Raw genomic sequence first — 27,027 nt, 5'->3', positions numbered from 1 at the left:
GTTATTAACTTAAACAGGATGTGTCCAAGGATGCTCATCTATCCATTGCCCATGTAATGCTCAGATGTGTGGTTACATGCATACAGCAGCGCCCTCTGTCAGCCTGTTATTAACTTGAACAGGATGTGTCCAAGGATGCTCATCTATCCCATTGCCCATGTAATGCTCAGATGTGTGGTTACAGGCATACAGCAGCACCTTCTGTCAGCCTGTTATTAACTTGTACAGGATGTGTCTAAGCTTTCTCATCTATCCCATTGCCCATGTAACTGCTCAGATGTGTGGTTACATGCATACAGCAGCGCCCTCTGTCAGCCTGTTATTAACTTGTACAGGATGTGTCCAAGGATGCTCATCCATCCCATGTAATGCTCAGATGTGTGGTTACATGCACACAGTAGCTCCCTCTGTCAGCCTATTATTGACTTGTACAGGCTGTGTCCATGGCTGCTCATCTATCCCATTTCCCATGTAATGCTCAGATGTGTGGTTACATGCATACAGCAGCGCCCTCTGTCAGCCTATTATTGACTTGTACAGGATGTGTCCAAGGCTGCTCATCTATCCCATTGCCCATGTAACTGCTCAGATGTGTGGTTACATGCATACAGCAGCAACAAATTATTTGATGTTAAATGAAGTACAAATGTCTGCCTATAATCTACTGTGGGTAGCTAAGACTATTTCAAGTAGGGTTATTGTTCAGAATTTGTCAGATGAGTTTACAACCTGTAAATACTGTGCTGCAAAATAGCCTGTGCTGTTGCTTTTGGAATAAAATATACATTTTTAATTTTCAATTTGAATGTATGGAATTGTCTCATAATATGCATGAACATGGTTTATTTATTCTAGGTGGGGAACTTTCACTAGCACAATATGTGCTGTTTTAGCCAGTAAAATCACACTAATTGGTAATACATGTATTAATATATACAGCATGTGCATCTTTCTAATAGGTGTTGTTTTATTTATATGAGTGAGCTCTTCACGCTGGTCCAGGCTGATGTTCTGGTCTAGCAGCCAAAACTTCTGGTGTATAAGAATGAATTCCACATAAAATTATGTTGTTTTTTGTCTTTTACAGTTTGCAGTGTTTGAAATAGACCTAAAAGCTAACAGTAAAACTATGTAGTCCAATGGGTAGTCCTGCAAAGGTGCAGGTGTAATATAGCAGTGAAGAGAATGCTGTCAGTAATTATAAGTAAATCAGTAGGAAAAAATTTTGTTGGAAAAGATAAATGTATTGTAGCATTACATCTCCGTACAGTTGCCTCTTCTATTCAACCATTGTGCCCATGGCATGTTTATTGTACCACAACATCTACTTGTAGAAGCATATACACTGTCTTTAGCGAGTCACTTTAAGAAGATTACTTCAAGCAAAGCATTTTTTAATAGAATTTGTTATAACTGTTTATATCTTGCTTTACAGATTTCTGACATCCATGTTACTGGAGAGTCAGAAGATATGTCAGCCAAAGAAAAATTACTTCTTTGGACACAGCAAGCTGCAGAAGGCTATGGTGGAATTCGCTGTGAAAACTTTACCACATGCTGGCGAGATGGACGACTCTTTAACGCCATCATTCATAGATACAGGTGAGTGTATACTATTGCTTTATAGGTTTCTTGGCAATACAGACATGATGACTTGAGATGTTTCTGCTGCTCTTTGTATGAATTATGTTCAATGGTTAAAGCCCAACTCATATATCATTTTAGGTAGAGTAGGATGATAAGAAATCACTCAAACCAGAACACAAACAGAAACACATTCTTAGTACAGTGGGTATAGAACTTTTAACAATGTTTTTATTTCTGTCTGTACTTTCCTGTTCCAATGACAACCACACCCTCTATTTTTTTTTTTTTTTTTATGGGTGTCAAATGGGCAGAAAGCGAGGGGAAATATACCCAATTGAGTCACAGACAGAAATAAAAAAATCAAAGCATTGACTTATCTCCACTCTGTCTTAAACTCTAATGCCCCATACACACGATCGGAAATGCCGCCAGCAAAACTCAGATGAGGGCTTTTGTTTGGAAAATGCGATCGTGTGTATGCTCCATCGGACTTTTGCTGGCGGAATTCCAGCCAGCAAAAGATTGAGAGCAGGTTCTCTATTTTTTGGTTGGAAAATGTTCCTATCCGAAAATGCGTTCATCTGTATGCAATTCGGATGTGCAAAAAACCATGCATGCTCGGAAACAATTCGATGCATGCTCAGAAGCATTGAACTTAATTTTCTCGGCTCGTCGTAGTGTTGTACGTCACCGTGTTTTTGATGGTCGAAAGTTCAGGGAACTTTTGTGTGACCGTGTGTATGCAAGCCAAGCTTGTGCGGAATTCCGTCGGAAAAACCATCCAAGATTTTTCCGACGGAAATTCCGCTCGTGTGTACGGGGCATTAGAAACATGTCTGGAGTCAGGCTTTAAATTTTGCTCATAGTCTGAGCAAATAAATGTGACTTGTTTGAGGTCTGCAGCAGAAAGGCTGATTCAGAGTTAAAGATGCCCTCTATCCAGTTTACCTCACCTTATCTGACAAGTATTATATTTATCTGCATATATCAATTTAAAAGTAAAATTATTAGTGCACCCTAATTCCCCCGTACACACGGTCGGACTTTGTTCGGACATTCCGACAACAAAATCCTAGGATTTTTTCCGACGGATGTTGGCTCAAACTTGTCTTGCATACACACGGTCACACAAAGTTGTCGGAAAATCCGATCGTTCTAAACGCGGTGACGTAAAACACGTACGTCGGGACTATAAACGGGGCAGTGGCCAATAGCTTTCATCTCTTTATTTATTCTGAGCATGCGTGGCACTTTGTCCGTCGGATTTGTGTACACACGTTCGGAATTTCCAACAACGGATTTTGTTGTTGGAAAATTTTATCTCCTGCTCTCCAACTTTGAGTGTCGGAAAATGCGATGGAAAATGTCCGATGGAGCCCACACACGGTCGGAATTTCAGACAACACGCTCCGATCGGACATTTTCCATCGGAAAATCCAACCGTGTGTACGGGGCATTAGTAATACCAATCCCAGAACACCTGGTTTATGTGTTGTTATCTCTTATGCCGTGTACACACGGTTTCGGCATCAAAGGTCCGACGGTCTTTTCGACGGACTTGCGACGGACGTTCGAATGAACGGACTTGCCTACACACGATCACACCAAAGTCCGACGGATTCGTACGTGATGACGTACAACCGGACTAAAATAAGGAAGTTGATAGCCAGTAGCCAATAGCTGCCCTAGCGTCGGTTTTCATCCGTCAGACTAGCATACAGTTGAGCGGATTTTTCGACCGGACTCAAGTCCGTCGGAAAGATTTGAAACATGTTCCAAACCTAAAGTCCGCTGCAGCTCCGATGAAGCCCACATACGGTCGGATTGTCCGACGGATTCGTCCCGTCGGACCAGTCCGGTCAAAAAGTACGCCCGTGTGTACATGGAATTAGGCTAGAGGACTATCTGTGTGGAGGTCACTGTTATGGTAAAGCCAACATTTATGACTTCTTGATTTGGTGCCTTTTCTCTATAGGGCAACTTTAATTGTTTCATATGTTCATTCAAAACAACTGAAGTTATGTCTGGTGTGCTAGCCTGGGTAGAGGGAATGCATTTTATTGAAAAAAATAAAAATGGCAGAGGGTAAAAAAACATCAGAAGGTCAGTAGATTCAAACCTGAGACGATTGTGCATGATTTCAAACACTTCCCCTTATATCTTACAGTGAAAATTTTCCACATTTTGTCAAGTTACAACCAAAAACTTAAATGTATTTTATTGGGATTTTATGTGATAGACCAACACAAAGTGACACATAATTGTGAAGTGGAAGGAAAATGATAAATGGTTTTCAACTTTTTTTTACAAATAAATATGTAAAAAGTTTGCCGTGCATTTGTACTCAGCCCCCCTGAGACAATACTTTGTAGAACCACCTTTCCCTGCAATTTGCTTTGCTGTTGGCAGGACGCTGTGGGTGTGAGCTGCTGCAATACAAATTATCTGAGATTTATTCGGTTTACACCTATTATCTTCTGTAGTTTCCCTTTGAACCCTCTACAGTAGGTCCATCAGGACCCGCATTCGGCCTCAGTGGGATTCCAGATCCAAAACACCTGTATGCCCTAGATTGATGGGCCTTTCTTCCTATTACAAGGAAGTAAAACTACCCTACATATCCATACCCAGCTACTTTCATTTCTACATATGAAATACTAACACTCTGGGCATGCTAAACAATTCCTATATATCACGATTGGGAAACACGCTGGATGGGCAGACAGTGTCAGCACCTTTGCTTTTAAACTTCTCTGAAATGCGTAGCTAGTCTACATATATACCAATAAACCATTGTTAAAGCTTACAACCACCCCTGAAGAAGGAGGCTAAAACAACTCCGAAACGCGTCGGGTGCAAGCACATTGGTATCAATAGCTACATGTGTATATATGCATGAATCGCATTCCTCTCATTTTGTGTTATATCTTTGATGTTTTTATGATGTTTTTGTAATGAATAAATTATTGTCTACTTATTACACATTCTCTTATATGACCTTTCATATGTGCCTTTAAAGTCCACTAGGGGAACTGTCTTTGTTTAAATTCCCTGCAATTACAGCTGAAAATCTTTTTGGGGATGTCTCTACCAGCTTTGCACATCTAGAGAGTTCTTTGCAAAATAGCTCAAGCTCTGTCAGATTGGATGGAGAGCATCTGTGAACTGCAATTTTCAAGTCTTGCTACAGATTATCAATTGAATTTAGGTCTGGACTTTGACTGGGCCATTCTAACACATGAATATGCTTTGATCTAAACTATTCCATTGTAGCTCTGGCTGTATGTTTAGGGTCATTGTCCTGCTGGAAGTTCCAGTCCCACGTCTTTTGCAGACTCTAACAGGTTTTCTTGTAAGATTGCCCTGTCTTTGGCTCCATCCATCTTCCTATCAACTCTGAACAGCTTCCCTGTCCCTGCTGAAGAAAAGCATCCCCACAACATGATGCTGCCATCGCCATGTTTCACGGTGGGGATGGTGTGTTCAGGGTGATGTGCAGTGTTAGTTTTCTGCCACACATAGCGTTTTGCGTTTAAGCCAAAAAGTTCAATTTTGGTCTCATCTGACCATAGCACCTCCTTCCACATATTTGCTGTGTCCCCCACATGGCTTCTCGCAAACTGCAAACAGGACTTCTTATAGCTTTCTTTCAACAACGGCTTTCTTCTTGCTACTCTTCCATAAATGCCAAATTTGTGGAGTGCACGACTAACAGTTGTCCCGTGGACAGATTCTCCCACCTGAGCTGTGGATGTCTGCAGCTCCTCCAGAGTTATCATGGGCCTCTTGGCTGCTTCTCTGAATAATGCTCTCCTTGCCTGGTCTGTCAGTTTCAGTAGGTTTGCAATTGTGCCATACTCTTTCCATTTTCGCATGATGGATTGAACAGTGCTCTGTGATATGTTCCAAGCTTGGGATATTTTTTTTATAACCTAACCCTGCTTTAAACTTCTCCACAACTTTATCCTTGACCTGTCTGGTGTGTTCCTTGGCCTTCATGGTGCTGTTTGTTCACTAAGGTTCTCTAACAAACCTCTGAGGGCTTCACAGAACAACTGTATTCATACCAGGGACGTGCGGTGAGGTCAGTGGCTGGTGAGGCACACATGTGAGGTATTGCCGTGATCATTAGAGTGAGAGCAATAATTCTAGCCCTAGACCTCCTCTGTAACTCAAAGCTGGCAACCTGTAGAAATTATTAAACATCACCTATGGAGATTTTTAAGGGTAAAAGTTTGTCGCCATTCCACGAGCGGGCACAATTTTGAAGCGTGATATGTTGGCTATCAGTTTACTCGGCGTAACATTATCTTTCACAATATAAAAAAATTGCTAACTTTACTGTTGTCTTATTTTTTAATTCAAAAAAGTATATTTTTTCCAAAAACTTGTAAGACTGCTGCGCAAATACGGTGTGACAGAAAGTATTGCGACCGCCATTTTATTATCTAGGGTGCTAGAAAAAAAAATATAGTGTATATAGGGTTCTAATTAATTTTCTAGCAAAAAAAATGATTTTAACTTGTAAACAACAACTGTAAAAAAGAGGCTCGGTCCTTATGTGATTAAAGTGGCCGCTCTGTATTTAGCGCAAGGAGCCCCATATCTCTGGAACCAAAGGTTGTAGGAGCCCCAAATTTTTCTCTGTGACCCCAAGTCGCCGAGCTACAACCTTCGAAGCCCGATTATTTATTATTTATTTTTTATTTTTTTTTATGTTCATGGCCTTGCCACACCTGCCTCCCCTGACTGCAGGTCCCTGATTTATACTGAGATTAAATTACACACAGGTGGACTCTATTTACTAATTAGGTAACTCCTGAAGGCAATTGGTTCCATTAGATTTTAGTTAGGGGTATCAGAGTAAAGGGGGCTGAATACAAATGCACGCCACTTTTCAGATATTTATTTGTAAAAAAAAAAATTGAAAACTATTTATCATTTTCCTTCCACTACACAATTATGTGCCACTTTGTGTTGGTCTATCACATAAAATCTCAATAAAATAAAAAATGTGGAAAATTTCAAGGGGCATGAATACTTTTTCAAGGCACTGTATCAGTTCTTTCATTGATGCTGTATAGCAGGGGTCTCCAAACTTTCGAACAAAAGGCCAGTTTAGGCTACTTTTACACTGAGGCAGTTTTCAGGTGTTTTAGCGCTCAAAATAGCACCTGTATAGTGCCTGAAAACTGCCTCTCATGCCTCCCCAGTGTGAAAACCCGAGTGCTTTCACACTGGGACGGTGCGCTTGTGGGACAGGAAAAAATGTCCTGCAAGCAGCATCTGTGGGGCAGTTTGGGAGCGCTGTATACAGCGCTCCTACACCACCCCTGCCCATTGGAATGAATGGGCAGCGCTTCCGAAGTGCCTTAAAAGCGATTCGGAAGCACCGCAACATGGGCGCTTTTAACCCCTTCAGCCGCTAGTGGGGATTAAAAGTGCCCCGCTAGCGGTCTAAAAGCACGGCTTAAACAGCGGTAAAGCCTTGCTAAACCTAGCGGCGCTTTACCGCTAACGGACCCCGTCGCCCCTGTGTGAGAACAGCCTAACTGTCCTCCAGACTTTACAGAAGCTGGACTGCGGCCATTGGAAGTAGAAATTATCCTGGCGTCAGTGGAAGTAAACAGTGCATCTTTGGTATTGGGGGGGGGGGGGGTAGTGCCCTATTGCTGGTGTCATTTGGAGAAATAGTGCCCCATCATTGCTATTAGTGGGAAGAATAGTGCCCCATCATTGGTGTCAGTGGGGGAATTAGTGCTCCATTGTTGATGTCAGTTTGCGGAATAGTGCCCCATGGTTGTTGTCAATAGGAGAAATGCCCCATTGTTAAAGCGGAGTTCCACCCAAAAGTGAAACTTCCGCTTTAAGGACTCCTGACCCCCTGATATGCGACATTTGACATGTAATTTTTTATTTTTTTTGGGCGGAAGTTCCCCTCTCCCCCTCCCTCCTTGCAATCTTCTGGGACACGTCACAGGTCCCAGAAGATTGCCCAGCCATTCGGAACACGCAGCGCGACTCATGCATGTGCAGTGCACACCTGGCTGTGAAGCCACAAGCTGCCACAGCCGGGTGCCCACACTAGAGATGCCAGCGCCGGGGAGAGGTGAACGAGAGAACCGAAGCTTTGGGTGGCCGCATTGCTGGATCGTGGGACCGGTGGCTGTGTGTTTATTATATATTAGCAGCTCCACTTTTTGTAGCTGCAGACTTTTATTAAACACAGAAACGGCTGGAACTCCGCTTTACTGTCAGTAGCGGGAATATTGCCCCGTTGTTGTCAGTGGGAGGAATAGTGTCTTGTATCAGAGGAAGGAAAAGTGCCCCAGAGAAAGGCAAGCAAAGGCCCACATCTGGCCCCCCGTGCCGCGGTTTGGAGACCCCTGCTGTATAGCGTTTAAAGCATGATAGTTTAAACATGATATGGCTGTTTTAGGCATAGCTGTCTAGAGTGAGAGTAGAGATCTACTACAAAATTGGTATTGAGGGACATGTTAGTGGGCTTATGTTTAATACAGTGGACAACGGTGGGTGACTGACTGGGCATCGCATCAAAATGGTAGGATGAAGACAGATCATACAGAAAACAGCTTTGTAATATTACAATACACTTTTAATATATGTGCACTATTTAGCTAGCACCTGAACATGTTTCAATTTAAAACTCTGAATTACCTAATGTTTGTAGCCTCCATCACGGATTCCATGTTTTCCTAGATAGTCATAATCCTAACTTTATAGCTGTTCATTGCGATCCCAATGTACTTGTTAGGACACATCATCTGATCTTTTACAAGTGAAGGGGAAGAGACTTGCTTTCCACATTAATAATAATTATGCTAACGTTAACATATAGCATAGAATATGAGGAACTCCTGAAATGAATATTTGTTCAGTGATGCCAAAACTGTTAAAACTATTGGCTTAGCACAAAGGTCATACAACCAACATTTTCACAGAAGTGGTCTGCAGTGGCAGCCTTCATGTATCTGTCAGTACAAGTTTCCTTTAAAGCATCCTCCTCAGTTGACTGTTGAAGAACACTTACCTTTCCATTAAAATCTAGTTATTTTTCTGCCTTCTGGAGCTGCTCAGATGATCTAATGCCAGTGTTTAACGTGTGATCCAAAAATGAGGCCCATAAATTAGGCAGAGCTAATGGTTGGTCTGCAGGATCACTTCACCAAATACTATCATTTGGTCATGTGACCAGTAGTGAAAGGGAGTGTAATTTGAGGATTGTAGAGTATGCCTAGTTTTATCTGTGATCTTCTATTCACTTTTGCTACTTTTTAAGCCAAGCTTGAATTAAGACTGTAGGTCTGCTTTAGGCTAGTTGAGGCATATATTGGCCTTCTGCTCATTTAACCCCCGTCTTGCCCAACCCCTGTATTTCTTTAAATAGGTTATAAACCCCCGAAAAAACACACAAAAAAATAAAAGACTTGCAAGACAAAGGCATAATGAGCTACTATGCACCACATACTAGTTCATTATGAAATACTTACCTTAGAACGATGTCCTACAGTGCCACCCGCACTCTGCTTCCATGGCTAACATCTTTCACCGGAGTTACTTCTGGGTTCACGTGCTCCGGCGCTGTGACTGCCCGGAGCTGCGATGACGTCACTCCCACACCTGCACGCGGGTGCCGCCAGTCATGGCACAGGTACTGAAGAAATGGCACGAGCAAACCGTTTCTTCAGTGTGCATGCGCCGATGACGCTGGCAGCAGTGCATATAGTAAATATCTCTTAATCTGTGCAAGTTTAGGAGATATTTACAGTACCTACAGGTAAACCTTATTATAGGCTTTCCTGTACAAGTGGGGTAACAGAGTTTACAACCTCTTTAACTGGATATTTACACCCAGAGGATGGAAGGGACTGCCTGATCACGTGACCACTGCGATTGGCTGTAGTCACATGACCAGAAGCTGGTCCTACCAACTTTTGATCATTACTAAAAACGGAGAGCTGTTTATGACAGCTTGGCCACAGTGCTGGAAACGTGCACTCTCAGCACAGAAACCACCCATGGATGCATAAAAGGGTGGGCTATAATACCCACACACCGCACATATCATCCATGCTTCCAGCACAGTGACCAAGCTATCATAAGCAGCTCCTGGTCTCTAGTAATGATCCAGAGTCATCAGGACTGGCTATTATCTGGTGACAGGAGTGTTTTGACTACACTCATAACCATAGTAAAAGCACTGATTTATAGTAGGTTGAAGCACTTAAAGGGGTTGTAAAGGCAGAAGGTTTTTTATCTTAATGCATTCTATGCATTAAGATAAAAAAACCTTTTGTGTGTAGCAGCACCCCCTAATTACTTACCTGAGCCCCTTCTCTCTCCAGCGATGTCCACGAATGTCTAAGCCGTCCGGAACACTTCTCCTGACTGGCTGAGATACAGCAGTGGCGCCATTGGCTCCCAAGGCTGTCAATCTAAGTCAGTCAGCCAATCGGGATAGAGGGGGTGGGGCCTGGTTGGGGCTCCCTGTCTGAATGGATACACGGAGCTCTGACTCGGCTCGGGTGCCCCCCTAGAAAGCTGCTGGCTGTGGGGGCCCTCAATAGGAGGGAGGGGCCAGGAACAGCAAAGAGGGACCTGAGAAGAGAAGGATCCAGGCTGATCCGTGCAAAACCAACTGCACAGGTGAGGTAAAATATAACATGTTTGTTATTAAAAAAAACAAAAAAACAAGACTTTACAATCACTTCTAATAAGTTGTTGTTATTATGTAACTTTAAACAATATACAAAGGTGTTTCATGGGGGTTGAACTAATTTTCTGCTGTGTTTATTTTGATATAAACTGCCCTGTGGGAGTGTTTTAGTGTGCTTATGTTCTTTTGCATATTGTCTAACAAGGTAGAAGCTGTGATTTTTTTTTTTGGTTAATGTCTGTATATAATTTATTAAATACATGCTTTCATATGATTCTGACAATGCACGAGCCTGCTTTATTTATAGATGGCAGTGTTTAAACTTGTTCCCTGTACTCAGGCCTGTGCATGACTTGCATTCCATCTGACTGGAGCAGTGAAGGCCAAAACATGCACTAGTTATGCTGGGGACCTAAAGGGATTGCAAGGAGAAAAAGTTTGGATTTTGCTTTTAATTACTGTCAGTTTTTCTTTCCTGGTATTCATAAAGCCATAAAATCGTCCCGTTTTCCTCGATGTTTCACAGCAGGTCGAATCTGAAGATGGTACTAATTTGTCTTGAACAAAAAAGGCTTTTTTTTTTTTTTTTTTTTTACTTATTTTTGTGTATTGTTTCTGATCATATGCTGTCTTTCACATATGATTTTTCTGGTTGCGGACTGCCCCAGGCACGTATACTGCGGCAGGGTGGCCGCTCTGTGCCAGATCACGTACTATGTGATCTGACACTTCCGGGTCACGTGCACGCGCCGATCTATACCTCCCCCAGTCAAAGCAAATCCACCCCCACAGTTAGCAAGCACTCCCTAGGAACACATTAAACCTCCTGATGTTAAACCCTTCCCTGCCAATGTCATTAGTACAGTGACAGTGTATATTTTTTTGCACTGATCATTGTATTAGTGTCAATGGTCCCCAAAATATGTCAGTTAGGTGTCCGATTTGTCCGCCGCAATATCGCAGTCCCGCTATAAGTAGCTGATCACGCCATTTCTAGTAAAAAGGAAAAAAACAAGAAAAATATTCCATAGTTTGTAGACGCTATAACTTTTGCGCCAACCAATCAATATATGCTTATTGGGATTTTTTTTACAAAAAATATGTAGCAGAATACATATTGGCCTAAATTAATGAAGAAATTCAATGTTTTACATTTTTTTATTGGATATGTTTTATAGCAGAAAGCAAAAAATATTGTTTTTTTTTTTAATTGTCAGTCTTTATTTGTTTATAGCGCAAAAAATAAAAGCCACAGAGGTGATCAAATACCACCAAAAGAAATCTCTATTTGTGGGAAAAAAGGACAAACATTTTATTTGGGTACAGCGTCACATGACCACGCAATTGTCAGTTAAAGCAGTGCCGTATCGCAAAAAATGGCCTGGTCATAAAAGAGGGGGTAAAACTTCCAGGGCTGAAGTGGTTAAACAAAAAACATTAGTTCTGTTCACATACAAGAAAAAATTTGGAGTTCGTGCCCTCGGAAATTTTCATTTAGAAAGTCTGAATCGGATGTTGAAAGTTGTATACACACTATACTCAAATTGATTGTGCCTTGTGCGGTAGTTTTCTTCGGATTTACTCATAGTGTGTACCCCACTTAAGAATTGCCATATATAATACAAGAAAGTAATGTGTTAACTGCTTTTCCAGTTGCTATAGGAAGTACCTACTTTTAAAGAGCTCCAGTCTGAGCAAAATCTTATCTGTAGTTTCCAGTGGCAGACTTTTTGCATCTCTTAATATAACTATTATCAAGGGTGTCTATTAGGACCACAACTTTTTCATCTGCAGTTACAGGTAAATCATACCAAATAGAAAACTTTATATCATGTCATACAAAGAGAGTAGTTTATCTACTTCAATGTAGTTGTGGTAAACAATATATGAGGAGGACCAAAAGAGCACTGCACATTAGAGTGGGTGAGCACTTAGAGCCCTTGCACACTGGGGCGGGGGGCGGCGTCGGCGGTAAAACGCCGCTATTATTAGCGGCGTTTTACCGTCGGTATGCGGCCGCTAGCGGGGGGGGCGGTTTTACCCCCCCGCTAGCGGCCGAGAAAGGGTTAAATACCACCGCAAAGCGCCTCTGCAAAGGCGCTTTGCCGGCGGTATAGCCGCACCGTCCCATTGATTTCAATGGGCAGGAGCGGTAAGGGAGCGGTATACACACCGCTCCTTCACCGCTCCGAAGATGCTGCTGGCAGGACTTTTTTTACCGTCCTGCCAGCGCATCGCTCCAGTGTGCAAGCCCTCGGGGCTTTCACACTGGAATGAAAGCAGCGGCACTTTCGGGGCGGTTTGCAGGCGCTATTATTAGCGCAATAGCGCCTGCAAACCGCCCCAGTGTGCAAGGGCTCTTAGCAAATATTAAAAAGGGCTTCACAAAACATAACCCCTCCAGGCATTTTGCTTTTAAAACATAACAAAGATCCATCCCAAGTGAAGGTGGGGGATATTGAGGTTGGTATACCACATTAGAGAGGCAGCAATATGGTCCGACATATATCCAAGCGAAAGACTCGCTGGATATATAAATTAGGTTTTTACCAACCAAAGGAGTAAAATGTTGAGTGGGATATTAACAGTTTTATTAATAATAGCTAAGTATTTTATTAATTAGTTGGGACTGCATCTTATATTAATTTTATTAATGTTATATTAGTTTTATTAATCTATCATTCTAGATTTTAATTTTGTAATATGTAATATTATAATTGTGATTATGATTATGTACAAAACCACCATGGATTAGTAGATACGTTGTTCTGTGATTTGGTTCAAATTGAAAATTGCATATGCTGACTGATCGTATATGCAGTTTAAACAGCAATACGTTCAGTCAAGGGTGTTGTAATAGAGCACAATGTAACCCTCGGAACATGGCTGCCATGTGATGAGTTTTGAACTACAACAAAATGGTGTTGCGGTTCACGATGGTTTTGAATACCATCTGGTGATCACACTGCTCTCTATTGTTCAGCACCAGTTTTTGCATTTATAAGGAAGTGATGTGAGCACTTCTAATGCCGCGTACACACGGTCGGACTTTTCGTCTACAAAAGTCCGACAGCCTGTCCGACAGACTTCCGGCGGACTTCCGGCGGACTTTCGGCGGACTTGCAGCAGACTTTCTAACGAACGGACTTGCCTACACACGACCACACAAAAGTCCGACGGATTCGTACGTGATGACGTACACCGGACTAAAATAAGGAAGTTCATAGCCAGTAGCCAATAGCTGCCCTAGCATGGGTTTTTGTCCGTCGGACTAGCACACAGACGAGCGGATTTCGGGGTCCGTCGTAGTTACGACGTAAAGATTTGAAGCATGTTTCAAATCTAAAGTCCGTCGGATTTGAGGCTGAAAAAGTCTGCTGAAAGTCCGGAGAAGCCCACACACGATCGGATTACCAGCCAGCTTTAGTCCGTCGGCGTCCGTTGGACTTTTGTAGATGAAAAGTCCGACCGTGTGTACGCGGCATAACCCTTACTGCCTCACAGAAGAAGTCCCATTGGACGAAACATATGTCAGGCTAGGCACGGAGCAGCGGTGACGTCGGAGCACCCGCCAAGGGTGCTGGACAAACGAGTGTTTCTATAAAGCCTAATTGTATCATTTTTGCTGTAAGTAGAACCTTTAATAAACTCTTATGTGCTTTTAACCACTTCCAGACCAGCCGCCGCAGTTTTACTGGAGCAGGTTGGCTCCCCTGCGCAAAACCACGTAACTTTACATGGGCTCACGGGGTCCGGATAGAAGACACCAAAAAATATGTAGAAGAATACATATCGGCCTAAACTGAGAAAAAAAATGTTTTTTTTATATATTTTCGGGGGATATTTATTATAGCAAAAAGTAAAAAATAATGCGTTTTTTTCAAACTTGTCGCTCATTTTTTGTTTATAGCGCAAAAAAAAAAAACGCAGAGGCGATCAAAAACCACCAAAAGAAAGCTCTATTTGTGGAAGAAAAAGGACGTCAATTTTATTTGGGTACAACGTCGCACGACCGCGCAATTGTCAGTTAAAGCGACGCAGTGCCGAATCGCAAAAAGTGCTCTGGTCAGGAGCAAATTCTTGTGGGGCTGAAGTGGTTAATGTTGCGCAATAAGTCTATCATCCTCTTCCATATGTTTTACCGAATGATCAGATTCTGGGATTCCCTTGAAGAATAATAGAATCCAATCTTTGGAATCCAATCAAATTGGCTGAACCACTAAGGCGGTATACCCATAGTGAGGGTATAAAGACCTTGGGAGGTCTTAATATCTGGTAAGCAGATATTTTTGCCCTATCTATCCTGTTGGGAGCACTGGGTGTTTGCGCCGATTGAAATTGGATCAACACGTTTTCAAGTTCACTTTATGGACTGTAGCTGGAATTTTGGACTGTCATCTCTTCCTTTTTTTCACCTTTATTCTATTTGATGGACTTTGTACACTTTGTGCAGATAAGGTTATGTTTGACAGCGCAACACGTTATTCGAATTTTTAGTTGATGATGTGTACATATTTGTGAGTGCTGCTGTTTGTCACTTATCATTTCAGTTAATAATTTATATACACTAAGCGCAATATCTTTTTGCATATATATCATGTAATATATTGCAGCTTACTAAATCTTAAATGTCTGCATTTGTTTTCAGTTTTTTTTAGGCTTTTCCCTCTCTATTTTCACCTGGTGATGTGGTCAGTAATGCCGTGTACACACGTGCGGACTTTTCGACCGGACTGGTCCGACGGGACGAATCCATCGGACAATCCGACCGTGTGTGGGCTTCATCGGACCTGCAGCGGACTTTTTCGGTCGAAAATCAGACGGACTTTAGATTTGGAACATGTTTCAAATCTTTCAGACGGACTCGAGTCCGGTCGAAAAATCCGCTCGTCTGTATGTTAGTCTGACGGATGAAAAGCGACGCTAGGGCAGCTATTGGCTACTGGCTATCAACTTCCTTATTTTAGTCCGGTCGCACGTCATCACATATGAATCCGTCGGACTTTGGTGTGATCGTGTGTAGGCAAGTCCGTTTGTTCAAAAGTCCGTCGGAAGTACGTTGAAAGTCCATCGGAAAGTCCGTCGGAAAGACCGTCAGACCTTTGATGCCGAAAAGTCCGCCTATGTTATGCCTATGTGCACACGGCATAACACACTTCCTGTCTGCCCCTTTCACACAAGTGGATCCTTGGACCTGATCGTTTTTCAAGTGCACCCAATCTGACCCTCCATTCTCCTCTATGGAGCAGAGGGTGTAAATAGCCTTGTGTCTGTTTACACCCGCCAGCATTCAAACCGACTCGCTAAAAACAGATGGATTTGTTTCTCTCATAAGCTGACAAAGGAAAAAAGGCAGCAAGAAGCATACGGATGAATTGAACAATCTGTGTGTAAAGTTACCTGCTAAAAAAAACGAACATTAATTATATAATTATTATAAAATGAAAAACATTATATATATATATATATATATATATATATATATATATATATATATATATATATATATATATATATATATATATATATAATGCTTATCCATCTTTCACTGAGAGCATTGCTGCAGCAGCACTAGAAAACTTTCTCTGTTTTACATTGAATCAGAGATGGGTTTTGTAAAACAGACTAAGCATGACAGAAGGCATGAGGACTCATGGGAAATGTAGTTCCCTGTGGGTGATGCAGATGCTAGCACAGTGGAAGAATATAACATACCAACTCTGCAGAACTCCTCCCACCATCACTAACATTATCGAGCAGAGAATGAATGGTAAATGGATTAGAGACGCCAATTGCAGCTATATGGTAGGAAAATAATAATTTTGGTTACCATGTGTAACTTTCTGTTGCCTTTAGTTATACTTTAAATCCCTTTTCTTTCCTATTCTGATGCTCAGTTTGAACTTCAGCAAGTTGTCTTCAATGCGTCTAGATGCCTAAATGCATTGAGTTGCTGCCATGTGATTGGCTGATTAGCAATTTGTGTTACCAAGGAATTAAACGGATGTACCCAATAAAGTGGCCAGTGAGTGTATATCTGATTTGTAAATTTTGTCGCAGCACACTGTACAGAACTGCATGGCACTGTACAGCAGTGCATCAAGATGCTGTACAGCACCATGAATGACGTTTGCTTTTGTACACTTCTAATAAAGTTTGTACAAAAACAAAAAAAGGAGCCATGTAATGCACTGAATCACGCACAACACTGCCCCCTACTGCAGTTGGGAGCGGACAGCTGCCGGAGGGGTAAAGCGATCCAGCAGATTTCCGTTCCAGTGTGAATTCACCCATAGACAAAATGGGACCTGAGGGTACACTGAAGAGAAAGTAGGAATAAAGTAATAACTCCCAGCTTCGGTGTCAGTGGGTGCAGTAGTAACCCTCAGAGTTGGTGTCAGTGGTTGAAGTACTAACCCACAGCATTTTTTTTACCACTCACCTCTGCATGACTCTTCAACTGCCCACTTCCACACCCTTATCCGCAGATCTCCTCTGCATTCTCCACCCACAGTTCCACTTAGCACAACTTGTCCCATCTCTTCCTCACAGCACAGAACAAGTACATTGTTTTGCATAGGAATGAGTCACTGGATTTGCACATAAATTGGCCTCGACTCAATCACATGCAAATACCATAGCTCATTCCTGGGGCATAGCTGAACAAAAAGTGAGCAGCCTGGGACAGTTGGTACAGTGCCTTAAAAAAATATTCATACCCCTTGACATTTTCCACATTTTGTCACGTTACAACCAGAAACGTAAATGTATTTTATTGGGATTGTATGCGATAGACCAACACAAAGTGGCACATAATTGTGAAGTGGAAGGAAAATGATAAATGGTTTTCAAAGTTTTTTTACAAATAAATATCTGAAAAGTGTGGTGTGAATTTGTATTCAGCCTCTTTTACTCTGATATCCCTAACTAAAATCTAGTGGAACCAATTGCCTTCAGAAGTCACCTAATTAGTAAATATAGTCCACATGTGTGTAATTTAATCTTAGTATAAATACAGCTGTTCTGTGAAGCCCTCAGAGTTTTGTTAGAGAACCTTAGTGAACAAACAGCACCATGAAGGCCAAGGAACACATCAGACAGGTCAGGGATAAAGTTGTGGAGTTATTTTTTTATAAAAAAAAATATTCCAAGCGTTGAACATCTCATGGAGCACTGTTCAAGCCATCATCCAAAAATGGAAAGAGTATGGCACAACTGCAATCCTACCAAGATACGGCTGTCCACCTACACTGACAGGCCGGGCAAGGAGAGCATTAGAGAAGCACCCAAGAGGACCATGGTAACTCTGGAGGAGCTGCAGAGATCTACAGCTCAGGTGGAAGAATCTGTTCCCAGGACAACTGTTAGTCGTGCACTCCACAAATCTGGCATTTATAGAAGAGTGATAAGAGGAAAGCCATTGTTGAAAGAAAACCATAAGAAGTCCTGTTTTCAGTTTGCGAGAAGCCATGTGGGGGACACAGCAAACATGTGGAAGAAGGTGCTCAGGTCAGATGAGGCCAAAATGTAACTTTTTGGCCTAAAAGCAAAACGCTATGTGTGTAGCGGAAAACTACCACTGCACATCACCCTGAACACACCATCTTTACCATAAAACATGGTGGTGGTGGCAGCATCATGTTGTGGGGACAGGGAAGCTTGTCGGAGTTGATGGGAAGATGGATAGAGCCAAATATAGGGCAATCTTAGAAGCAGAGGTTCACCTTCCACCAGGACAATGACCCTAAACATACAGCTAGAGCTACAATGGGATGGTTTAGATCAGTGGTTCTCAACCTAGGGGTCGGGACCCCCTCGGGGGTCGAATGACGATTTGCCAGGGGTCACCGAATCCTGGGCTGTTCCTGAAGCCTGCACTGCTCTCCCAGCCTTTTTTTGCCGCCGTCCAGAATGGCTGTCCCTGTAGCCTGTGGCTGCCCACTCAGACTCTTCACAGCCGCCCATTCAGTTCAGAGCATGGCTGGGGGGGCGGTGACTAGAGGTCAGCTAACTGGTGAGGAATGTGAAGTGGGAGGGGTTGAAGGAGACCCTATCTCCTGATTTCGGCATAGGTGTCACTGCTGCGAGACACCACAAAGTCGGAGACACAGTGAGTAACACTACCTGTGATTATTGTTGCCATTAAAAGTCACCACTACAGTTCTCAGATCAGCAGATGACTTTGATCAAGAGCACCTAAGTTGGCTGATCAGAACTCCCCCCAGCACTGCCACTGATCCCACCCCCCACCAGCACTGCCACTCATCCTAACTCCCCGCCAGCACTGCCACTCATCCCCCCCCCCCCCCCCACCCCCACCAAGGAGTAAGAGAAAGGAAATAAAAATAGAGAATACATGGAAGGGAGAGGAAAATAGGGGAAGAACAAAGAGAGAGAGAGAGAGAGAGAGAGAGAGAGAAAGAATAAGAGAAAGAACAAAAAAGACAACGAGAGAGGGATGGGGGAAAAAAACAAGAAATTAGGATAGAGAGAGATAAAAGGGAAAGAAAGGAGAACAAAAAGAAAGAGTGGTACATCCTAAGTGGAAGAGACTCAGGGAGCGCTAAATATCCGTGGGTTAGGGAGGCAAATTACTTGCCTTGCCTTGGGTGTTGACAACCCACGCTACGAAAATAATTTTACTGTTAGGGGTCCTCACAACTTGAGAAATTTTATCAAGGGGTTACGGCGCTAGTAAGGTTGAGAACCACTGGTTTAGATCAAAGCATATTCATGTGTTAGAATGGCCAAGTCGTAGTCCAGACCTAAATCCAATCGAGAATCTGTGGCAAGACTTGAAAATTGCTGTTCAGACGCTCTCCATCCAATCTGACAGAACTTGAGCTATTTTGCAAAGAAGAATTTGCAAAAATGTCACTCTCTAGATGTGCAAAGCTGGTAGAGACATCCCCAAAAAGACTTGCAGCTGTAATTGCAGCGAAAGGTGTTTCTACAAAGTATTTACTGAGGGGGATGAATACGCCATACTTTTCACATATTTATTTGTAAAAAGTTTGCAAAACCATTTATAATTTTCCTTCCATTTCACAAATATGTGCCACTTTGTGTTGGTCTATCACATAAAATCCCAATAAAATACATTTATGTTTTTGGCTGTAACATGACAAAATTTCAAGGAGTATGAATACTTTTTCAAGGCACTGTATATGTATGTATATATATATATATATATATATATATATATATATATATATATATATATATATATATATATATATATATATATATATTCCCAGGCAGGAATCTGCAGCACAGGCCTCAATATATTCACAGACATCCCAGTTATTTTCAGATCTGACTGTTGTGGGTTTGATTGAGTGACAGTCATTTGTTTCATCCTCAACTGAAGATGAAAAAGAAAATGTAGATAACCTTACTAGCACTCTGCTTCCAGTGTCTTCGTCTGGGTGTGGAAATTAGGCCCAGATGAGGGTGATATTACTGGGCCTTCTTACAGCATTGCATGAAATCTGAGGAGCCCAAATCCTACAATTAACTACTTGCCGACCAGCCGCTGCAGTTGTACTGCAATATACGCTTAAGAATACATATGGGCCTAAACTGATGAAGAAATTAGGTTTTTTTTGGGGGGGGGGTTGGATATTTATTATAACAAAAAGTAAAAAAAAAGTGATTTTTTTTTTCAAAATTGTTAGTCTTTTCTGTTTGGATATCAATGTCCTGTAATCCTCTGTGAAGCAGTACTCAGAGTAGGAGAGCTTCTGGACTTTCCCAAATTACAATTTTTTTTATTTTTTTAGCAGGTTTGTATTTCAGTATATTACATTTCAGTATATTACTCGTTTATCTGGAATTTAGCTGTAACAGGGCTTCTAACCACACTCCTTGCCAAACAGGTGATCCTGGGGGGGGAGGAGGGGCATTTACAAATTATCAGATACAACAATCAAGATATGGAACATCAAGCATGTACAAAACTACATGTTCATTTCTTGTCTGATGTTAGCAGTAACTAACATACTGTACCTATTTCACTTTAAGAGGTATGTGAAATAGCGTAAAGTCATGTAGTGCTTTTTTCTATTATATTGACACACAGTCAGCATTCTGTCTAGTATTTATGTGGTTTTAATAGTGTTTTTTGCTGAATATAGCCTGGGGTTTGTTTTGTTACTCTATGCCTTTAACGAAAATGGATAGCTTTGCTTGTTCCCATTACAGAATACATGTGATCAATTCAGTTTTTTTTTTTTTTTTTTTACAATAAGCACTCAGCATCTTTCTAGTTGCTAGGTAAATGCATGTACTCTGATTCCTAGGATACAACAACGAATATCTTTTGTTTGGTTGATGACAAGTTGAATAAGCAGGTTTCTTTCATCTCTGGAGACTCTTTTGACAAAATACCTGTCCCCTCTGAAATGTTCAGTCCCACCTAACTGTTTTGGCTAATGCAAGGCCAAATAAAGGAGATTCTTTGCAACACAGAATACAACCCTAATTCCAAAAAAGTTAGTACGCTGTGTAAAATTTACAGTACATAATAACTAACAGAATGCATTCATTTGCAAATCTCATAAACCTATATTTTATTCACACTCAAATATTGAAAATAATTTTAAGAAAAAAATGTAAGAAAAAAAAATAAGTACATTTTTACATAGTTGGTAAAGTTGAATAAAGACACCAGTCCATCTAGTTCAACCTGAAATTGATGGCAGCAACACAAGCTTAAAAAAGTTCTGACAGGGTCACGTTTACCACAGTGTAACATCCCTTCTTCTTTTAACAACACTCTGTAAATGTCTGAGAACTGAGGAGACCAGTTAGAGTATTGGGAGAGGAATGTTGTTGCATTCTTGGCTGATATAGGATTCTAACTGCTCAATAGTCCTGGCTCTTGTTTGTGGTATTTTTCATTTTAAGATGTGCCAAACATTTTCAATTGGTGAAAGGTCTGGATTGCAGGCAGACTAGTTAAGCACCTGGACTCTACTACGAAGCCATGCTGTTGTCTTAGATGCAGACAACAGCATTGGCCAGCTGAAATATGCAAGGCCTGCCCTGAAAAATATGTCATCTGGATGGAAGCATATGCTGCTCTAAAACCTTGATATAACCTCCAGCATTGATGGTGCCTTTCCAGATGTGCAAGCTGCCCATTCTGTATGCACTAATGCATCCCCATACCATCACAGATGCAGGCTTTTATACTGAGCACTGATAACAAGCTAGAAAGTCCCTCTCCTCATTAGTCTGAAGGATGCATCACCCATGGTTGCCAATTCGATTTGTTTGACCACAGAAAAATTTTCCACTTTGCAACAAACAATTTTAAATGATCTTTGGCCCAGAGAAAATGGCGGTTTCTGGAGCATGTTCAGATATGGCTTCCTCTTTGAATGATAGAGCTTTACCTCTCACACGTGTACAAATAGAGATAGCGGCGCTAATATAAATTGTGTAAAATAATGGGTCAGAGCAGTATAATGCCTATGACCCTCTACTTATGCATAAGAATATTAATAATAATAGTGTCATGAAAAATATTAATTTTATCATGAAAAGAAATTTCTTTAACACCTAGTGAAAAGTGTCACTATCAATAATAAATTACAAGAAATGAATGATCAAGTTCAACATCATCATTCATTTCTTGTAATTTATTATTGATAGTGACACTTTTCACTGGGTGTTAAAGAAATTTCTTTTCATGATAAAATTAATATTTTTCATGACACTATTATTATTAATATTTTTATGCATAAGTAGAGGGTCATAGGCATTATACTGCTCTGACCCATTATTTTACACAATTTATATTAGCGCCGCTATCTCTCCCTGTACACGTGTGAGAGGTATAGTTTTGGGGATTTTGATCAGTTTATGTATTTATTTAAGTGGCAGCTTTTTTTCACTGTACACTGTGTATGTACACATATTTTGTATTCATTTACACATCTTTTATATAGCTTTGCACTTTTCTTTGGCGCAGTGGAGTAAGAGAGATTCAGGGGCGGTTTATTTGTATATCTCTTGCTACAAACCAATGATAGAGCTTTACCTTGCATTTTTGGATGGCATGGCGAACTGTGTTCAGACAGTGAATTGTGGAAGTATTCCTGAGTCCATGCAGTGACGTCCATCACAGAATCATGTCTATTTTTAATGCAATGCCATTGGAGGGTCCAGAGATCATAGGCATTCAATATAAAGTTTCAGCATTGTCCCTTGTACACAGAAATTTCTCCAGATTCTCTTGAATCATTTGATGATATTATGTACTGTAGATGATGATACATTTAAAATCTTTGCAATTTTACAATGAGGAACATTATTATCTATATAACATTGTTCCTTCTAAAATATTTTATAAAGATACAAGCATTGTGGGTAACATTCAGAGTGGAACCCAACACTCCCGTTAAAATAAAAGGTACATTTAATACAGGTATATGGGTGCTGAAATAGTACTTGAAGTTTAGTATATATGTTATCCCTTTTGACCTAGAAGCAATCAAAACTATTTCCAGTTAAACAGTTGTCAATCAGTTTTCATGTAAATAAAAAAAAATGTACTTCATCTTTGGCAGTCTGGAATGTTCCATTCATCAGTCACTCGCAAAAGGTTTAATATATAATACAGTGTAATATCAGAATCATAAAACAAACATTTTTGTGAAATAACACAGGTTCAGTTTGTCTCTACATGGAAGTCAGGAGATCTTTAGCATACAATTTCATTTCATAGCATCAGCATTGTAATGACAATACAAATTTTAGTTATTTTTAAAAATCAAATATAAGATTGCTTGAAAAATCGAGTTTCCTGTTGTGATGGCTGCTTGTCTGCTGGCCATTTTTTTTCACAACTTCCTGGATTGTCTGCATGCTACTCCTCTGTGGTTTACTTTTCATTTCTAAGGACTACATATCCCATGGTACCTTGTTGCCTGCAGTCAGTTATTTCTGTACTGACACCGCCTCCTGAAACTCCTCCTCTCAGCACCTCCGTAGTTCAGAAGGCAGGGTCTGTGAAATGTGTGACATGGCAGTGCCTACAGTGAGGGAAAAAAGTATTTGATCCCTTGCTGATTTTGTACGTTTGCCCACAGACAAAGAAATGATTAGTCTATAATTTTAATGGTAGGTTTATTTTGCAGTAAGAGACAGGATAACAAGAAAAATATCCAAAAAAACGCATTTCAAAAATAAAAAGTTATCAACTGATTTGCATTTTGAGTGAAATGAGTATTTGACCCCTTCACAAAACATGACTTAGTACTTGGTGGCAAAAGCCTTGTTGGTAATCACAGAGGTCAGATGTTTCTTGTAGTTGGCCATGAGGTTTGCACACATCTCAGGGGGGATTTTGTCCCACTCCTCTTTGCAGATCCTCTCCAAATCATTAAGGTTTCGAGGCTGACATTTAGTAACTTGAACCTTCAGCTCCCTCCACATATTTTCTATGGGATTAAGGTCTGGAGACTGGCTAGGCCACTCCAGGACCTTAATGTGATTCTTCTTGAGCCACTCCTTTGTTGTCTTGGCCAAGGGTTTTGGGTCATTGTCATGTTGGAATACCCATCCATGACCCAATTTCAATGCTCTGGCTGAGGGAAGGAGGTTCTCACCCAAGATTTGACAGTACATGGCCCCATTCATTGTCCCTTTGATGCGGTGAAGTTGTCCTGCCCCCTTAGCAGAAAAACACCCCCAAAGCATAATGTTTCCATCTCCATGTTTGACGGTGAGAATTGAGTTCTTGGGGTCATGGGCAACATTCCTCCTCTTCCAAACATGGTGAGTTGAGTTGCCAAGAAGCTCAATTTTGGTCTCATCTCACCACAGCACTTTCACCCAGTTTTCCTCTGAATCATTCAGATGTTCATTAGCAAACTTCAGACGGGCCTGTATATGTGCCTCCCTGAGCAGGGGGACCTTGCGGGCGCTGCAGGATTTCAGTCCTTCACATCGTAGTGTGTTACCAATTGTTTTCATGGTGACTATGGTCCAAGCTGCCTTGAGATCATTGGTGAGATTCTCCTGTGTAACCCATTCCAGTCTTGTATAGGTCTACAATCTTGTCCCTGATATCCTTGGACAGCTCTTTGGTCTTGGCCATGGTTGAGAGATTTAAATCTGATTGATTGATTAATTGATTAATTGCTTCTGTTAACGGGTGTCATTTATACAAGTAACAAGCTGAGATTAGGAGTACTCCCTTTAAGGTAGTGCTCCTATTGTCAGCTCGTTAACCGTATAGAAGACACCTGGGAGCCAGAAATCTAGCTGACTGATAGGGGATTAAATACTTATTTCACTAATTAAAATGCAAATCAATTCATAACTTTTTTGAAATGCGTTTCTCTGGATATTTTTGTTGTTATTCTGTCTCTCACTGTTAAAATAAATTTACCATTAAGATATAGACTGATCATTTCTTTGTCAGTGGGCAAACGTACAAAATCAGCAGGGGATCAAATACGTTTTTTCCCTCACTGTATCAATAGGGCATAGTGAATACATATCACACAATTCAAGGAAGTAAGACCCCTTTCACACTGAGGCGCTTTACAGGCTAAAAATAGCGCCTGCAAAGCGCCTCTCCTCTCACTCCAGTGTGAAAGCCCGAGTGTTTTGACAATGGAGCAGTGCGCTGGCAGGACGCTAAAAAAAGTCCTGCAAGCAGCATCTTTGAGGTGCTGTAGGAGCGGTGTATACACTGCTCCTAAAGCCCCCCCGCCCATTAAAAATCGATGGGCAGCGCAGCCGAAGTGCCGGCAAAGCGGCGCTTTGCCGGCACTTTTATCCCTTTTTCGGCCATTAGCGGGGGTTTAAAGCGCCCCGCTAGCGGTCGAAGAGCGCCGCAAAAACGACGTAAAGTAAAAATACGACGCCCGCCCCAGTGTGAAAGTGCCTTAAATGTTTTGTGAAAGTACGTTTACAAACTTCAAGGTCTTTAATATTATTAGGAGTATTATTAGGAGTAGAGTGGAAATAATTAAAATTCAATGTGGAAATCAATATATGATTTTTAATCCGGTCCATAGATACTCTTTAAGCAGGTCTGAACTTAGCACAATCAATCTCTGTTCCTATAATATAAAAGAACATTTCCCTATTTTTGTCACTATGAGATAGTGGAAAGGTGTGCATAAATCTCTCCAGTGAGGTCACCAACAGCTTGACAAAAAAAACTGACAAAGATCCTAATCCTTCTCTAAAAAAAAAAAACTGAAAAAAAAAATGGCCTGAGTTAGGCTTTAAATGGAAGCTGCCATACTTGTTTATCCTAAAGTAAAACTGAATCAGGTAAACATATTGGAGCAGTTTCCCCAACCGTAAATTATGAACTAGCACTGTAAACATACTTTGAATGCACAACACTTTATGATATGTAAGAAAATCTCTTAAGTTGGTAATGCTGGACTTTTTATGTGGTTTTTCAGTAGTTACAAGCTGGTTATTTAATTACATTTCAGGATAAATACGGTAATACAAAGTTGTAGGTTTTCTGTAGGTTTAAATATAATATTAATGTGTTCACGGGGCGTAAGGAGGTTTAAGGTTCACAAATATCTGTATATGACACCATGAATTTATTGCTGCAGGTGAAAATTGGATTTTTTTTTTCAGTGGAGTAATATTTCTTGGTCTCCTTCAGCCCTCGTGTGAGGTAACAATTTTGATATGTAAGCATGCCCCAAACTGTCAAAAAAGTAAAAGTATGAGTGACTATCTGCACATGTTATGTTCATCTTGCCTGGGGGTAGTTAGTACAAATGGTTCAAAACTCTCACTGGATTTTTATGAAGTGTGTTTTTTTTATTATAAATTGTTATGTGCTAGTGAGTGATTATGTGAAATGTAAAACCTTACTGTTAGGTGGACGCCATGCTCGAAATTTAAATGAATTCTTAAGATACATGCAGGCAGTACAGACTACATGCTCAGGGCAGGTTTTTCGTGCATGCATTTATTTGGCTTTTTGTCTGTATTTCTTTTGACCAACCCCATCCCTCAATCACATCCAAACTTAACTTGGAGGTTTGGATGTAATTGGTGATGCAGGAAGGAGAGTGGGCAAGTCCTATTGCTTTTAGAAAGTGCACTCCCAGGATCTCTGGGAAGTGTTCTCTGGATTCTGCAACTAAGGACAGAATTCAGATTAAAGCACACCACCCACCCTGAACTAGGCAGTCTCCAGAGCCTATACTTATCTGTACACTGCTCCCTTACTGCTTAGATCGCCACCACTGCCATATGGGAAGGCATGTGACACATCATTTCTGAATATCTGGTATGGGAAGGCATGTGACATATCACTTTCTTCACCACAGTCTAGCCTTTAGGGTCTGATTGGCCAGTTGCCAGACATAAGGTCAGTTAACATCTGTGAGGTGCGTTTTTTCAGTTTCACATTTTTATACACATTTTTACATGTGTTTTTAGGTGCGCTGTGTAAGTTCTAATTGAATTGAATTGAATGGCAGCACACCTAAAAATGTATGTAAAATGCATTTAAAAAGTGGTGCAAAATTACTGCACCACACAGATGAGAACCTGGCCGTGCTTGTAAGTGTATAGGTGTCAACAATACTGGTATTGCCAACAGTTGATAATGATTGCCAGTGGCTTTGCAGGGGCAGTGTCAAGTTTTTTTTACCACAAAGCTCTTGATTCACTCCCTGGTTATCTCTCACCTCGACTACTACAACTCCCTCCTCATTGGCTTACCTTTAAATAGGTTATCCCCCCTTCAGTCCATCATTAATGCT

General features: G+C 41.1%; 1 protein-coding gene across 12 annotated transcripts in view; it reads left to right on the top strand.

The window, feature by feature from the left end:
- Positions 1–27,027, top strand: part of DST (dystonin) — a 690,079-nt gene that overhangs the window by 269,750 nt on the left and 393,302 nt on the right. For all 12 annotated transcript variants that reach the window (XM_073626702.1, XM_073626693.1, XM_073626691.1 and 9 more), the window contains one exon: positions 1,436–1,602. In XM_073626702.1, the coding sequence (XP_073482803.1) occupies positions 1,436–1,602 (167 nt within the window). The remainder of the gene's footprint in view (positions 1–1,435; positions 1,603–27,027) is intronic.

This window comes from Aquarana catesbeiana, linkage group LG04 (assembly GCF_042186555.1).
Source record: "Aquarana catesbeiana isolate 2022-GZ linkage group LG04, ASM4218655v1, whole genome shotgun sequence".
NCBI classification, from domain to species: Eukaryota; Metazoa; Chordata; class Amphibia; order Anura; family Ranidae; genus Aquarana; species Aquarana catesbeiana.
Note: the sequence above shows the minus strand (reverse complement) of the source record. Positions and strands in the feature narration are given on the sequence as shown.